Source organism: Oncorhynchus nerka, linkage group LG26 (assembly GCF_034236695.1).
Source record: "Oncorhynchus nerka isolate Pitt River linkage group LG26, Oner_Uvic_2.0, whole genome shotgun sequence".
Lineage (NCBI taxonomy): Eukaryota > Metazoa > Chordata > Actinopteri > Salmoniformes > Salmonidae > Oncorhynchus > Oncorhynchus nerka.
In genome coordinates, this window is record NC_088421.1 from 53,600,969 (window position 1) to 53,619,407 (window position 18,439).

An 18,439-nucleotide genomic window follows, 5' to 3' on the forward strand; every position below is an offset into this window, starting at 1 on the left:
TGTTTCTAGATCGGACAGACAGACAGACCTGTTTCTAGATCGGACAGACAGACAGACCTGTTTCTAGATCGGACAGACAGACAGACCTGTTTCTAGATCGGACAGACAGACAGACCTGTTTCTAGATCGGACAGACAGACAGACCTGTTTCTAGATCGGACAGACAGACAGACCTGTTTCTAGATCGGACAGACAGACAGACCTGTTTCTAGATCGGACAGACAGACAGACCTGTTTCTAGATCGGACAGACAGACAGACCTGTTTCTAGATTGGACCGACAGACCTGTTTCTAGATTGGACCGACAGACCTGTTTCTAGATTGGACCGACAGACCTGTTTCTAGATCGGACCGACAGACCTGTTTCTAGATCGGACAGACAGACCTGTTTCTAGATCGGACCGACAGACCTGTTTCTAGATCGGACCGACAGACCTGTTTCTAGATCGGACCGACAGACCTGTTTCTAGATCGGACCGACAGACCAGTTTCTAGATCGGACCGACAGACCTGTTTCTAGATCGGACCTGTTTCTAGATCAGACCTGTTTCTATATCGGACAGACAGACCTGTTTCTAGATCAGACCTGATCGGACACACAGACCTGTTTCTAGATCGGACCGACAGACCTGTTTCTAGATCAGACCTGTTTCTAGATGGACAGACAGACCTGTTTCTAGATCAGACCTGTTTCTAGATTGGACAGACAGACCTGTTTCTAGATCGGACCGACAGACCTGTTTCTAGATCGGACCGACAGACCTGTTTCTAGATCAGACCTGTTTCTAGATTGGACAGACAGACCTGTTTCTAGATTGGACACACAGACCTGTTTCTAGATTGGACAGACAGACCTGTTTCTAGATTGGACAGACAGACCTGTTTCTAGATCAGACCGACAGACCTGTTTCTAGATCAGACCTGTTTCTAGATTGGACAGACAGACCTGTTTCTAGATCAGACCTGTTTCTAGATTGGACAGACAGACCTGTTTCTAGATCGGACCGACAGACCTGTTTCTAGATCAGACCTGTTTCTAGATCGGACCGACAGACCTGTTTCTAGATCAGACCTGTTTCTAGATCGGACCTGTTTCTAGATCAGACCTGTTTCTAGATCGGACAGACAGACCTGTTTCTAGATCAGACCTGTTTCTATATCGGACACACAGACCTGTTTCTAGATCGGACCGACAGACCTGTTTCTAGATCAGACCTGTTTCTAGATTGGACAGACAGACCTGTTTCTAGATTGGACAGACAGACCTGTTTCTAGATCGGACAGACAGACCTGTTTCTAGATCGGACCGACAGACCTGTTTCTAGATCGGACCTGTTTCTAGATCGGACCTGTTTCTAGATCGGACCTGTTTCTAGATCGGACAGACAGACCTGTTTCTAGATCGGACCTGTTTCTAGATCAGACCTGTTTCTAGATCGGACAGACAGACCTGTTTCTAGATCGGACAGACAGACCTGTTTCTAGATCGGACAGACAGACCTGTTTCTAGATCGGACAGACAGACCTGTTTCTAGATCGGACAGACAGACCTGTTTCTAGATCGGACAGACAGACCTGTTTCTAGATCGGACAGACAGACCTGTTTCTAGATCGGACCTGTTTCTAGATCGGACAGACGGACCTGTTTCTAGATCGGACAGACGGACCTGTTTCTAGATCGGACAGACGGACCTGTTTCTAGATCGGACAGACGGACCTGTTTCTAGATCGGACAGACGGACCTGTTTCTAGATCGGACAGACGGACCTGTTTCTAGATCGGACAGACAGACAGACCTGTTTCTAGATCGGACAGACAGACAGACCTGTTTCTAGATCGGACCGACAGACCTGTTTCTAGATCGGACCGACAGACCTGTTTCTAGATCGGACCGACAGACCTGTTTCTAGATCGGACCGACAGACCTGTTTCTAGATCAGACCTGTTTCTAGATCGGACCGACAGACCTGTTTCTAGATTGGACCGACAGACCTGTTTCTAGATCGGACCGACAGACCTGTTTCTAGATCGGACAGACAGACCTGTTTCTAGATCGGACAGACAGACCTGTTTCTAGATCGGACAGACAGACCTGTTTCTAGATCGGACAGACAGACCTGTTTCTAGATCGGACAGACAGACCTGTTTCTAGATCGGACAGACAGACCTGTTTCTAGATCGGACAGACAGACCTGTTTCTAGATCGGACAGACAGACAGACCTGTTTCTAGATCGGACAGACAGACAGACCTGTTTCTAGATCGGACAGACAGACAGACCTGTTTCTAGATCGGACAGACAGACAGACCTGTTTCTAGATCGGACAGACAGACAGACCTGTTTCTAGATCGGACAGACAGACAGACCTGTTTCTAGATCGGACAGACAGACAGACCTGTTTCTAGATCGGACAGACAGACAGACCTGTTTCTAGATCGGACAGACAGACAGACCTGTTTCTAGATCGGACAGACAGACAGACCTGTTTCTAGATTGGACCGACAGACCTGTTTCTAGATTGGACCGACAGACCTGTTTCTAGATTGGACCGACAGACCTGTTTCTAGATTGGACCGACAGACCTGTTTCTAGATCGGACCGACAGACCTGTTTCTAGATCGGACAGACAGACCTGTTTCTAGATCGGACCGACAGACCTGTTTCTAGATCAGACCTGTTTCTAGATTGGACAGACAGACCTGTTTCTAGATCAGACCTGTTTCTAGATCGGACAGACAGATCTGTTTCTAGATCAGACCTGTTTCTAGATCAGACCTGTTTCTAGATCGGACACACAGACCTGTTTCTAGATCGGACTGACAGACCTGTTTCTAGATCGGACAGACGGACCTGTTTCTAGATTGGACAGACGGACCTGTTTCTAGATCGGACAGACGGACCTGTTTCTAGATCGGACCGACAGACCTGTTTCTAGATCGGACCGACAGACCTGTTTCTAGATCGGACCGACAGACCTGTTTCTAGATCGGACAGACAGACCTGTTTCTAGATCGGACCGACAGACCTGTTTCTAGAACGGACAGACAGACCTGTTTCTAGATCAGACCTGTTTCTAGATCGGACAGACAGACCTGTTTCTAGATCGGACCGACAGACCTGTTTCTAGATCAGACCTGTTTCTAGATTGGACAGACAGACCTGTTTCTAGATCAGACCTGTTTCTAGATCGGACAGACAGACCTGTTTCTAGATCGGACAGACCTGTTTCTAGATTGGACAGACAGACCTGTTTCTAGATCAGACCTGTTTCTAGATCGGACAGACAGACCTGTTTCTAGATTGGACAGTGCTTCGGACGCTTTGATCAAATCCTTCTGTTGGATTAACCTTTAACCCCGAGACACTTTTGGGGACCCAAGCTGGGATTGGTACTTCTATCCATACAATTTTGTCCGATTGCTTCATGTGCTTCAGGGAGGGTAGAGGAAGCGTGTAACCGAGCCAACCATGGTTTATCTGAAGCCTTTTGATTTGGGTCAACGTTGTTGAACGGTTCGACCCAGGTTTCGATCAACGTATTGGAACGACATCCGATCTTCAGACCTTCTTCTTGTATGTGAGTGAAGAGACTAGTATACATTCTAACCCAGGGTCTGACCTGATGTTCATCCTGAATACTCCATTTTACTGGCTTCAGACTCAACCCTTCAATGAATTGAAATAGAACTCTTGAGCTGTGATGTCGCTGTGTTGGATCCTTTCACAGCTTTTCCCCCAGAGGAGGAGGAGGGGGAGGAGGTGGTGGGGAGATCTGGTCTGACAGATCTGTGTTGCCTTTTGTAGATTACACACAATTTCAGTATGTTCTAGTTTTGGTAAAATACAATAAACCTGTTCCTCCTGGTCTGTTAAATACAATAAATCTGTTCCTCCTGGTCTGTTAAATACAATAAACCTGTTCCTCCTGGTCTAGTCTGTTAAATACAATAAACATGTTCCTCCTGGTCTGTTAAATACAATAAACCTGTTCCTCCTGGTCTGTTAAATACAATAAACCTGTTCCTCCTGGTCTAGTCTGTTAAATACAATAAACCTGTTCCTCCTGGTCTAGTCTGTTAAATACAATAAACCTGTTCCTCCTGGTCTAGTCTGTTAAATACAATAAACATGTTCCTCCTGGTCTGTTAAATACAATAAACCTGTTCCTCCTGGTCTAGTCTGTTAAATACAATAAACCTGTTCCTCCTGGTCTGGTCTGTTAAATACAATAAACCTGTTCCTCCTGGTCTAGTCTGTTAAATACAATAAACCTGTTCCTCCTGGTCTAGTCTGTTAAATACAATAAACCTGTTCCTCCTGGTCTAGTCTGTTAAATACAATAAACCTGTTCCTCCTGGTCTAGTCTGTTAAATACAATAAACCTGTTCCTCCTGGTCTAGTCTGTTAAATACAATAAACCTGTTCCTCCTGGTCTAGTCTGTTAAATACAATAAACCTGTTCCTCCTGGTCTGTTAAATACAATAAACCTGTTCCTCCTGGTCTAGTCTGTTAAATACAATAAACCTGTTCCTCCTGGTCTAGTCTGTTAAATACAATAAACCTGTTCCTCCTGGTCTAGTCTGTTAAATACAATAAACCTGTTCCTCCTGGTCTAGTCTGTTAAATACAATAAACCTGTTCCTCCTGGTTTAGTCTGTTAAATACAATAAACCTGTTCCTCCTGGTCTAGTCTGTTAAATACAATAAACCTGTTCCTCCTGGTCTAGTCTGTTAAATACAATAAACCTGTTCCTCCTGGTCTAGTCTGTTAAATACAATAAACCTGTTCCTCCTGGTCTAGTCTGTTAAATACAATAAACCTGTTCCTCCTGGTCTAGTCTGTTAAATACAATAAACCTGTTCCTCCTGGTCTAGTCTGTTAAATACAATAAACCTGTTCCTCCTGGTCTAGTCTGTTAAATACAATAAACCTGTTCCTCCTGGTCTAGTCTGTTAAATACAATAAACCTGTTCCTCCTGGTCTAGTCTGTTAAATACAAAAAACCTGTTCCTCCTGGTCTAGTCTGTAAAATACAATAAACCTGTTCCTCCTGGTCTAGTCTGTTAAATACAATAAACCTGTTCCTCCTGGTCTAGTCTGTTAAATACAAAAAACCTGTTCCTCCTGGTCTAGTCTGTAAAATACAATAAACCTGTTCCTCCTGGTCTAGTCTGTAAAATACAATAAACCTGTTCCTCCTGGTCTAGTCTGTAAAATACAATAAACCTGTTCCTCTGTGCTATTTTGGTTATTTAAAAAATAATAATTGTACATAATGTTGCTGCTATTGTCACTTGTGACCGCAAATACCTTCTGGACATCAGAACAGCGATCACTCACCACGAACTGGACAAATATTTGTTCCTTTAATGAGTCCGATGCGAAGAATACACTGCTTCCCGGAGGCCAGGCCCAAATCCCCGTCATTCGCATGAAGAAACTCTATCCTCCTGATTCCTGATTACAAGCTAAAACTGAAGCAGGAAGTACCAGAGACTCGCTCAATACGGAAGTGGTCAGATGACGCGGATGCTAAGCTACAGGGCTGTTTCAGGTAATCAGATGCTACGCTACAGGACTGTTTCAGGTAATCAGATGCTACGCTACAGGGCTGTTTCAGGTAATCAGATGCTAAGCTACAGGACTGGTAATCAGATGCTACGCTACAGGGCTGTTTCAGGTAATCAGATGCTACGCTACAGGGCTGTTTCAGGTAATCAGATGCTAAGCTACAGGGCTGTTTCAGGTAATCAGATGCTAAGCTACAGGGCTGTTTCAGGTAATCAGATGCTAAGCTACAGGACTGTTTCAGGTAATCAGATGCTAAGCTACAGGGCTGTTTCAGGTAATCAGATGCTAAGCTACAGGACTGTTTCAGGTAATCAGATGCTAAGCTACAGGACTGTTTCAGGTAATCAGATGCTAAGCTACAGGGCTGTTTCAGGTAATCAGATGCTAAGCTACAGGACTGTTTCAGGTAATCAGATGCTAAGCTACAGGACTGTTTCAGGTAATCAGATGCTACACTACAGGACTGTTTCAGGTAATCAGATGCTACGCTACAGGGCTGTTTCAGGTAATCAGATGCTAAGCTACAGGGCTGTTTCAGGTAATCAGATGCTACGCTACAGGACTGTTTCCGGTAATCAGATGCTAAGCTACAGGACTGTTTCAGGTAATCAGATGCTACGCTACAGGGCTGTTTCAGGTAATCAGATGCTAAGCTACAGGGCTGTTTCAGGTAATCAGATGCTACGCTACAGGGCTGTTTCAGGTAATCAGATGCTACGCTTACAGGACTGTTTCAGGTAATCAGATGCTACAGGACTGTTTCAGGTAATCAGATGCTAAGCTACAGGGCTGTTTCAGGTAATCAGATGCTAAGCTACAGGACTGTTTCAGGTAATCAGATGCTAAGCTACAGGGCTGTTTCAGGTAATCAGATGCTAAGCTACAGGACTGTTTCAGGTAATCAGATGCTACGCTACAGGACTGTTTCAGGTAATCAGATGCTACGCTACAGGGCTGTTTCAGGTAATCAGATGCTACGCTACAGGGCTGTTTCAGGTAATCAGATGCTACAGGACTGTTTCAGGTAATCAGATGCTAAGCTACAGGGCTGTTTCAGGTAATCAGATGCTAAGCTACAGGGCTGTTTCAGGTAATCAGATGCTAAGCTACAGGGCTGTTTCAGGTAATCAGATGCTAAGCTACAGGGCTGTTTCAGGTAATCAGATGCTACACTACAGGACTGTTTCAGGTAATCAGATGCTAAGCTACAGGACTGTTTCCGGTAATCAGATGCTAAGCTACAGGGCTGTTTCAGGTAATCAGATGCTACGCTACAGGACTGTTTCAGGTAATCAGATGCTACGCTACAAGGCTGTTTCAGGTAATCAGATGCAATAAACCAGGGCTGTTTCAGGTAATCAGATGCTAAAGCTACAAGGACTGTTTCAGGTAATCAGATGCTAAGCTACAGGACTGTTTCAGGTAATCAGATGCTACGCTACAGGGCTGTTTCAGGTAATCAGATGCTACGCTACAGGGCTGTTTCAGGTAATCAGATGCTAAGCTACAGGGCTGTTTCAGGTAATCAGATGCTAACGCTAAGGGCTGTTTCAGGTAATCAGATGCTACGCTACAGGACTGTTTTAGGTAATCAGATGCTACGCTCCAGGACTGTTTCAGGTAATCAGATGCTTCCTCCTGGACTGTTTCAGGTAATCAGATGCTACGCTACAGGACTGTTTCAGGTAATCAGATGCTAAGCTACAGGGCTGTTTCAGGTAATCAGATGCTACGCTACAGGACTGGTAATCAGATGCTACGCCAGGACTGGTAATCAGATGCTAAGCTACAGGGCTGTTTCAGGTAATCAGATGCTAAGCTAAGGACTGTTTCAGGTAATCACATGCTAAGCTACAGGCTGTTTCAGGTAATCAGATGCTACGCTACAGGACTGGTAAGCAGATGCTAAGCTACAGGACTGTTTCAGGTAATCAGATGCTAAATACAGGACTGTTTCCTAATCAGATGCTAAGCTACAGGACTGTTTCAGGTAATCAGATGTTCCTCCAGGGCTGTTTCAGGTAATCAGATGCTACGCTACAGGGCTGTTTCAGGTAATCAGATGCTAAGCTACAGGGCTGTTTCCAGGTAATCAGATGCTAAGCTACAGGGCTGTTTCAGGTAATCAGATGCTGTTCCTCCAGGGCTGTTTCAGGTAATCAGATGCTACGCTACAGGGCTGTTTCAGGTAATCATATGCTACGCTACAGGGCTGTTTCTGGTAATCAGATGCTAAGCTACAGGGCTGTTTCAGGTAATCAGATGCTAAGCTACAGGGCTGTTTCAGGTAATCAGATGCTAAGCTAAGGGCTGTTTCAGGTAATCAGATGCTAAGCTCAGGGCTGTTTCAGGTAATCAGATGCTTCGCTCCAGGGCTGTTTCAGGTAATCAGATGCTACGCTGGTCAGGACTGTTTCAGGTAATCAGATGTAAGCTCCAGGACTGTTTCAGGTAATCAGATGCTAAGTTCAGGGCTGTTTCAGGTAATCAGATGCTAAGCTACAAGGCTGTTTCAGGTAATCAGATGCTAAGCTACAGGGCTGTTTCAGGTAATCAGATGCTAAGCTACAGGGCTGTTTCAGGTAATCAGATGCTACACTACAGGACTGTTTCAGGTAATCATATGCTAAGCTACAGGACTGTTTCAGGTAATCAGATGCTAAGCTACAGGACTGTTTCCGGTAATCAGATGCTAAGCTACAGGGCTGTTTCAGGTAATCAGATGCTACGCTACAGGACTGTTTCAGGTAATCAGATGCTACGCTACAAGGCTGTTTCAGGTAATCAGATGCTACGCTACAGGGCTGTTTCAGGTAATCAGATGCTAAGCTACAGGACTGTTTCAGGTAATCAGATGCTAAGCTACAGGACTGTTTCAGGTAATCAGATGCTACGCTACAGGGCTGTTTCAGGTAATCAGATGCTACGCTACAGGGCTGTTTCAGGTAATCAGATGCTAAGCTACAGGGCTGTTTCAGGTAATCAGATGCTACGCTACAGGGCTGTTTCAGGTAATCAGATGCTACGCTACAGGACTGTTTTAGGTAATCAGATGCTACGCTACAGGACTGTTTCAGGTAATCAGATGCTACGCTACAGGACTATTTCAGGTAATCAGATGCTACGCTACAGGACTGTTTCAGGTAATCAGATGCTAAGCTACAGGGCTGTTTCAGGTAATCAGATGCTACGCTACAGGACTGGTAATCAGATGCTACGCTACAGGACTGGTAATCAGATGCTAAGCTACAGGGCTGTTTCAGGTAATCAGATGCTAAGCTACAGGACTGTTTCAGGTAATCACATGCTAAGCTACAGGGCTGTTTCAGGTAATCAGATGCTACGCTACAGGACTGGTAAGCAGATGCTAAGCTACAGGACTGTTTCAGGTAATCAGATGCTACGCTACAGGACTGTTTCCGGTAATCAGATGCTAAGCTACAGGACTGTTTCAGGTAATCAGATGCTACGCTACAGGGCTGTTTCAGGTAATCAGATGCTACGCTACAGGGCTGTTTCAGGTAATCAGATGCTACGCTACAGGGCTGTTTCAGGTAATCAGATGCTAAGCTACAGGGCTGTTTCAGGTAATCAGATGCTAAGCTACAGGGCTGTTTCAGGTAATCAGATGCTAAGCTACAGGGCTGTTTCAGGTAATCAGATGCTACGCTACAGGGCTGTTTCAGGTAATCATATGCTAATAAGGGCTGTTTCAGGTAATCAGATGCTAAGCTACAAGGACTGTTTCAGGTAATTAGATGCTACGCTAAACAGGGCTGTTTCAGGTAATCAGATGCTACGCTACAGGACTGTTTCAGGTAATCAGATGCTCCTGGTCAGGACTGGTAAAGATGCAGCTAAGGACTGTTTCAGGTAATCAGATGCTAAGCTACAGGACTGTTTTTCAGCACAGACTGGAATCTGTTCAGGGATTCATCCAAATGGCATTGAGGAGTACACCACCTCAGTCACCTGGTCTTCATCAGTAAGTGTATAAACCTGTTCCCCACAGCTTCTAGTCGGGCTGTATCACCGCCTGGTACCGTAACTACACCGCCCGTTCCGCAGGGCTCTCCAGAGGGTTGAGGTCTGCAAACCTGCACCACCAGGTGGCACACTAAACCTGGTCTGCAGAACGCACCACCAGGTAAACCTGTTACCTGGTCTGCAGAACCTGTTCCACCAGGTGGCAAACTACCTGCCCTCCAGGACACCAGGTGGCACACTACCTGCCCTCCAGGACACCAGGTGGCACACTACCTGCCCTCCAGGACACCAGGTGGCACATAAACCTGCCCTCCAGGACACCAGGTGGTACACTACCTGCCCTCCAGGACACCAGGTGGCAAACTACCTGCCCTCCAGGACACCAGGTGGCACACTACCTGCCCTCCAGGACACCAGGTGGCACACTACCTGCCCTCCAGGACACCAGGTGGCACAATAAACCTGCCCTCCAGGACACCTACAGCACCCGATGTCACAGGAAGGCCATAAAGATCAAGGACAACAACCACCGAGCCACTGCCTGTTCACCCCACTATCATCCAGAAGGCGAGGTCAGTACAGGTGCATCAAAGCAGGGACCCGAGAGACTGAAAAAACCTATCCCAAGTCCATCAGACTGTTAAACAGCCACCACTAACACATTAGAGGCTGCTGCCCTATTTTACATGGACTTGGAATTACTGGTCACTTTAATAATGTTTACACATTTTACATTATTCATCAAATGTATATACCGTCTTAGTCGCTCTGACATGGAGTATCAAGTTATACCATTATCTTAGATGTGCCCGTTGTTAGATATTACTGCCCTGTTGGAGCACCAACATCAATTATCTTAGATGTTGTTGTTTTATATTACTGCCCTGTTGGAGCACCAACATCAATTATCTTAGATGTTGTTGTTAGATATTACTGCCCTGTTGGAGTACCAACATCTGCTAAACATGTATGTGACAATTTGTCACTAACATTTCCCCATTTAACAAAAAAGAAGAAGAGATGTCCACAGTAATAAACAAAAACCCAACACAGCAGATCAAATTAAATGTTAGAAGTAGTTTTATTTATTCTTGGTCACAACGGTGGTATTATACAGACAGCTGGAGCTATGGGGTCAGAGGTCAGGCTTTTGCCCTGGTGGGTCAGGAGAGGGGCTTCAGTGGTACTTCCTCCAGCGGTCGTGCTCTGAGAAGAGAAGAAGAAGAGCGAGAGAGAGAAGAAGAGGGAGAGAGAAGAAGAGAAGGAGAGAGAGAGAAGGAGAGAGAAGAAGAAGAGGGAGAGAAGAAGAGGGAGAGAAGAAGGAGAGAGAAGAAGAAGGAGAGAGAAGAAGAAGGAGAGAGAAGAAGAAAGAGAGAGAAGAAGAAGGAGAGAGAAGAAGAAAGAGAGAAGAAGAAGGAGAGAGAGCTAAAACTGAAGCAGGGAAGTACCAGTGACAGGTTAAGTCAGATCAGATTGTCCTTCACAGTGCTTTGAGGTGAATGATATTGTATGTGGTGGGTACTCTGAGGTCATCGTACTCCCAGAGTCTGTACTCACTGAGGTGGTCGGACTCCCACAGGTAACTGAGGCTAACGTATCCAACCAGCAGCATGGCCACGCCTCCAATACCTCCCTTCTTCACGTTGATGTACTTGTTGTAATATCTGTCATGGCCTGGGGAGGGGGAAAGAGACAACGTTACTGTGTGTGTTGGGGGAGACATGTTAGGTACTGTGTGTGTTGGAGGGGGGGACATGTTAGGTACTGTGTGTGTTGGAGGGGGGGACATGTTAGGTACTGTGTGTGTTGGAGGGGGGAGACATGTTAGGTACTGTGTGTGTTGGAAGCTACAGGGGGGGAGACATGTTAGGTACTGTGTGTGTTGGGGGGAGACATGTTAGGTACTGTGTGTGTTGGAGGGGGAGACATGTTAGGTACTGTGTGTGTTGGAGGGGGACATGTTAGGTACTGTGTGTGTTGGAGGGGGGGACATGTTAGGTACTGTGTGTGTTGGGGGGGGGACATGTTAGGTACTGTGTGTGTTGGAGGGGGGACATGTTAGGTACTGTGTGTGTTGGAGGGGGGACATGTTAGGTACTGTGTGTGTTGGAGGGGGACATGTTAGGTACTGTGTGTGTTGGAGGGGGACATGTTAGGTACTGTGTGTGTTGGAGGGGGACATGTTAGGTACTGTGTGTGTTGGGGGGAGACATGTTAGGTACTGTGTGTGTTGGAGGGGGAGACATGTTAGGTACTGTGTGTGTTGTGGGGGGACATGTTAGGTACTGTGTGACACCAGGGGGGGACATGTTAGGTACTGTGTGTGTTGGAGGGGGACATGTTAGGTACTGTGTGTGTTGGGGGGGGGACATAAAGGGAGACATGTTAGGTACTGTGTGTGTTGGGGGGGGACATGTTAGGTACTGTGTGTGCAGGGGGGAGACATGTTAGGTACTGTGTGTGTTGGATCAGACATGTTAGGTACTGTGTGTGTTGAGGGGCTGACATGTTAGGTACTGTGTGTGTTGGGGGAGACATGTTAGGTACTGTGTGTGTGTGTGGGGGGGACATGTTAGGTACTGTGTGTGTGGGGGGGACATGTTAGGTACTGTGTGTGTGGGGGGGACATGTTAGGTACTGTGTGTGTGTGGGGGGACATGTTAGGTACTGTGTGTGTGTGGGGGGACATGTTAGGTACTGTGTGTGTGGGGGGGACATGTTAGGTACTGTGTGTGTTGGGGGGGAGACATGTTAGGTACTGTGTGTGTTGGAGGGGGGAGACATGTTAGGTACTGTGTGTGTGGGGGGAGACATGTTAGGTACTGTGTGTGTGGGGGGGGGAGACATGTTAGGTACTGTGTGTGTGGGGGGAGACATGTTAGGTACTGTGTGTGTGGGGGGGACATGTTAGGTACTGTGTGTGTGGGGGGGGGACATGTTAGGTACTGTGTGTGTGGGGGGGACATGTTAGGTACTGTGTGTGTGGGGGGGACATGTTAGGTACTGTGTGTGTGAGAGAGGGGGGGGACATGTTAGGTACTGTGTGTGGGGGGGGGACATGTTAGGTACTGTGTGTGTGGGGGACATGTTAGGTACTGTGTGTGAGAGAAGTAGAAGGAGAGAGAGAGGGGGGGGGGACATGTTAGGTACTGTGTGTGTGGGGGGACATGTTAGGTACTGTGTGTGGGGGGGGGGACATGTTAGGTACTGTGTGTGTGTGGGGGGACATGTTAGGTACTGTGTGTGTGTGGGGGGGACATGTTAGGTACTGTGTGTGTGGGGGGGGGGACATGTTAGGTACTGTGTGTGTGGGGGGGACATGTTAGGTACTGTGTGTGTGGGGGGGGACATGTTAGGTACTATACTGTGTGTGTGTGTGTGGGGGGGGACATGTTAGGTACTAGGTACTGTGTGTGTGTGTGGGGGGACATGTTAGGTACTGTGTGTGTGGGGGGGGGGGACATGTTAGGTACTGTGTGTGTGTGGGGGGGACATGTTAGGTACTGTGTGTGTGTGGGGGGGGGACATGTTAGGTACTGTGTGTGTGGGGGACATGTTAGGTACTGTGTGTGTGGGGGACATGTTAGGTACTGTGTGTGTGGGGGACATGTTAGGTACTGTGTGTGTGGGGGACATGTTAGGTACTGTGTGTGTGTGTGGGGGGAGAGACATGTTAGGTACTAGGTACTGTGTGTGTGTGTGGGGGGGACATGTTAGGTACTGTGTGTGGGGGGACATGTTAGGTACTGTGTGTGTGTGTGGGGGGAGAGACATGTTAGGTACTGTGTGTGTGTGGGGGGAGAGACATGTTAGGTACTGTGTGTGTGTGGGGGGAGAGACATGTTAGGTACTGTGTGTGTGTGGGGGGGGGAGAGACATGTTAGGTACTGTGTGTGTGTGTGGGAGAGACATGTTAGGTACTGTGTGTGTGTGTGGGGAGAGACATGTTAGGGTACTGTGTGTGTGTGGGGGGGAGACATGTTAGGTACTGTGTGTGTGGGGGGGGAGAGACATGTTAGGTACTGTGTGTGGGGGGGGAGACATGTTAGGTACTGTGTGTGTGGGGGGGGGAGACATGTTAGGTACTGTGTGTGTGTGGGGGAAGAGACATGTTAGGTACTGTGTGTGTGTGGGGGGGACATGTTAGGTACTGTGTGTGTGTGGGGGGAAGAGACATGTTACTGTGTGTGTGGGGGGTTGTACCATTGCGGATGCTGGCGAGGACTCCGTTAGGAGTGAAGTCCTCTTGCCCAGCCAGGAGCCCAACTCTCCCAGCTTCACATCCATCAGACGCTTCTCACCCAAGGGAACTAAGGACACATGTACACAAACACACAATCAATACACACCCGCCGTCCCTCTCACACAATAAAACACACACCCGCCGTCCCTCTCTCACAATAAAACACACCCGCCGTCCCTCTCACACAATAAAACACACACCCGCAGTCTCCCTCTCACACAATAAAACACACACCCGCCGTCCCTCTCTCACACAATAAAACACACACCCGCCGTCCCTCTCTCACACAATAAAACACACCCGCCGTCCCTCTCTCACACAATAAAACACACACCCGCCGTCCCTCTCTCACACAATAAAACACACACCCGCCGTCCCTCTCTCACACAATAAAACACACACCCGCCGTCCCTCTCACACACAATAAAACACACACCCGCCGTCCCTCTCTCACACAATAAAACACACACCCGCCGTCCCTCTCTCACACAATAAAACACACACACACAGTCCCTCTCTCACACAATAAAACACACACCCGCCGTCCCTCTCACACAATAAAACAAACACCCGCCGTCCCTCTCTCACACAATAAAACACACAGCCGTCCCTCTCTCACACAATAAAACACACAGTCCCTCTCTCACACAATAAAACACACACCCGCCGTCCCTCTCACACAATAAAACAAACACCCAGTCCCTCTCTCACACAATAAAACACACACAGTCCCTCTCTCACACAATAAAACACACAGTCCCTCTCTCACACAATAAAACACACACCCCCGTCCCTCTCACACAATAAAACACACACCAGTCCCTCTCACACAATAAAACACACACCCGCCGTCCTCTCACACAATAAAACAGTCCCCGCCGTCCCTCACACAATAAAACACACAGAGTCCCTCTCTCACACACACAGTCCTCTCTCACACACACACAGTCCCTCTCTCACACACACAGTCCCTCTCTCACACACACAGTCCCTCTCTCACACACACAGTCCCTCTCTCACACACACAGTCCCTCTCTCACACACACAGTCCCTCTCTCACACACACACAGTCCCTCTCTCACACACACACAGTCCCTCTCACACACACACAGTCCCTCTCTCACACACACACAGTCCCTCTCTCACACACACACAGTCCCTCTCTCACACACACACAGTCCCTCTCTCACACACACAGTCCCTCTCTCACACACACAGTCCCTCTCTCACACACACAGTCCCTCTCTCACACACACAGTCCCTCTCTCACACACACACAGTCCCTCTCTCACACACACAGTCCCTCTCTCACACACACAGTCCCTCTCTCACACACACAGTCCCTCTCACACACACAGTCCCTCTCTCACACACACAGTCCCTCTCTCACACACACAAAAACAGACACCACCGAAGATAGCATTCATTGTTACAGGCTACATGGTTACCGTGTTTTGTTAGTATTTCACTAAAGAGTCCTGAGCCAGTGGTGTAAAAATACTCATAAACCACTTAGATGCGTAAGTTAAGACAACGGTCTAGAGAACACAAAGCTGACTAAAAGTTAAACAGTTAGCTACATCAAAGTCACCGGAGTTGTGATTGAGCCTGGATCCGCTGAAGGCTGCTGTCATAACCGGTTATCGGTCATTATCCGGTAAAAAAAAGGTACAACAAGTTGCCAACTCCCGACTGGCTGCAGAGGCTATTAGTCCTGTAGACTAACTAGCTTAACTAACCTACCTGGTTAAATACCTAACCACATAGCAAACACTGTAAAAATGGTTTTAAATGTACGACATCTTTAGAGAAACTGTCAGGGGTTATATGTATGTGTTTCTCTTCGCCATGCATTATACCCAAGCTGTTATTTAAAAGTTGTATATCTGTCCTTTTAAAAACGACCATGACAGCAAAGTCCTTGACTTGACTCTAGTCATGGATCTACAGCGGCCTTCAAACACACAACATATGAACATCAACTAACGCCACACATCTCGCTTTCTTTTTCTTTTAAAATGTAATAAAATACAATGTTTCGCATGTAAAATGCTGAAGTGAATAATATGTCAGTTGAATCATAATACATAAAAAACCCCGTAAACAGAGTCATTTAATTAAAAACCAGACGTACCTATTCTGTCCGCCATCTTGCTCGCTGGAGAGAAGGTGAAGACCGCAGTGGATGACGGGACTAAAATGGAAGCAGAGGATTGTGGGAGGACCGTGTTTTTTTTTTTTAGTCGAGAAGGGATACAGATTTTGTCAAAATTCACGTTTCGTAGTAAGTTTAGGAGAACGTACGTAGCAGGTTAAGGTTAGGAAAATGGTTCGGGTTAGCTAAAATGCTACAAAATAATAATATACTTGAATGTCTATTTGACAAAAGCTGTATCCCATCTAGACATGACGAGGAAAGTGGCACGGCAAAATATTTTATAAATATTGTTAGGGCTGTATGATAACAATTAAATTATTTGTAAAAAAATATTATTTTTATTTTTTAGACGCATAATATATTTTACAACACAACTAATAACAGAAAGAGACATTTATTTCTTCATAAACGCACGAGCTGATTCGCAGGTCTCGCAGAGCCGCTTCTATCCACTAGAGGGCTGCAGATAACACACAACAGAATGCATTTCGACAGTTTGTTTCAGAATGATGGTTTTAGTCAGGTGTCTATTCAAGCGGACATTTATCTCATTACCTAACGTAACAGAGTAATGTTAACGCTCACTTGCACCATTGAGAGCATCCTGTAAGGCTGTATCACCGCCTGGTACGGCAACTGTACCGCCCACAACCGCAGGGCTCTCCAGAGGGTGGTGAGGTCTGCACAACGCATCACCGGGGCAAACTACCTGCCCTCCAGGACACCTACACCACCCGATGTCACAGGAAGGCCAAAAAGATCATCAAGGACATCCACAACCCGAGCCACTGCCTGTTCACCCTGCTATCATCCAGAAGGCGAGGTCAGTACAGGTGCATCAAAGCTGGGACCAAGAGACTGAAAAACAGCTTCTATCTCTAGGCCATCAGACTGTTAAACAGCCACCACTAGTCAGCTTCTATCTCAAGGCCTGTTAAACAGCCACCACTAGTCAGCTTCTATCTCAAGGCCATCAGCCACCACTAGTCAGCTTCTATCTCAAGGCCATCAGCCTGTTAAACAGCCACCACTAGTCAGCTTCTATCTCAAGGCCATCAGCCTGTTAAACAGCCACCACTAGTCAGCTTCTATCTCAAGGCCATCAGACTGTTAAACAGCCACCACTAGTCAGCTTCTATCTCAAGGCCTGTTAAACAGCCACCACTAGTCAGCTTCTATATCAAGGCCTGTTAAACAGCCACCATTAGTCAGCTTCTATCTCAAGGCCATCAGACTGTTAAACAGCCACCACTAGTCAGCTTCTATCTCAAGGCCATCAGACTGTTAAACAGCCACCACTAGTCAGCTTCTATCTCAAGGCCATCAGCCTGTTAAACAGCCACCACTAGTCAGCTTCTATCTCAAGGCCTGTTAAACAGCCACCACTAGTCAGCTTCTATCTCAAGGCCATCAGACTGTTAAACAGCCACCACTAGTCAGCTTCTATCTCAAGGCCATCAGACTGTTAAACAGCCACCACTAGTCAGCTTCTATCTCAAGGCCATCAGACTGTTAAACAGCCACCACTAGTCAGCTACTATCTCAAGGCCATCAGCCTGTTAAACAGCCACCACTAGTCAGCTTCTATCTCAAGGCCTGTTAAACAGCCACCACTAGTCAGCTTCTATCTCAAGGCCTGTTAAACAGCCACCACTAGTCAGCTTCTATCTCAAGGCCATCAGCCTGTTAAACAGCCACCACTAGTCAGCTTCTATCTCAAGGCCATCAGCCTGTTAAACAGCCACCACTAGTCAGCTTCTATCTCAAGGCCATCAGACTGTTAAACAGCCACCACTAGTCAGCTTCTATCTCAAGGCCATCAGACTGTTAAACAGCCATCACTAGTCAGCTTCTATCTCAAGGCCATCAGCCTGTTAAACAGCCATCACTAGTCAGCTTCTATCTCAAGGCCATCAGCCTGTTAAACAGCCACCACTAGTCAGCTACTATCTCAAGGCCATCAGCCTGTTAAACAGCCACCACTAGTCAGCTTCTATCTCAAGGCCTGTTAAACAGCCACCACTAGTCAGCTTCTATCTCAAGGCCATCAGCCTGTTAAACAGCCACCACTAGTCGGCTTCTATCTCAAGGCCATCAGCCTGTTAAACAGCCACCACTAGTCAGCTTCTATCTCAAGGCCATCAGCCTGTTAAACAGCCATCACTAGTCAGCTTCTATCTCAAGGCCTGTTAAACAGCCACCACTAGTCAGCTTCTATCTCAAGGCCATCAGACTGTTAAACAGCCACCACTAGTCAGCTTCTATCTCAAGGCCATCAGCCTGTTAAACAGCCACCACTAGTCAGCTTCTATCTCAAGGCCATCAGACTGTTAAACAGCCATCACTGCCCTGAACTCAGTCACTGTAGCGACCAGGTTTCTCTATTATGTACACAGACATGGAACACTGGTCACTTTCATGATGGAACACTGGTCACTTTCATAATGGAACACTGGTCACTTTCATAATGGAACACTG

The 18,439-nt window shown here is 46.9% G+C and overlaps 1 protein-coding gene across 1 annotated transcript; it reads right to left on the reverse strand.

The window, feature by feature from the left end:
• Window positions 1–10,617: 10,617 nt before the first annotated feature.
• atp5mf (ATP synthase membrane subunit f) lies at window positions 10,618–15,968 on the reverse strand. Its single transcript, XM_065010896.1, is given in 5 exon segments — window positions 10,618–10,766; window positions 11,118–11,234; window positions 13,764–13,808; window positions 13,811–13,870; window positions 15,938–15,968. Coding segments are annotated over 5 exon segments (267 nt in total). The 5' UTR covers window positions 15,954–15,968; the 3' UTR covers window positions 10,618–10,737.
• Window positions 15,969–18,439: the final 2,471 nt, after the last annotated feature.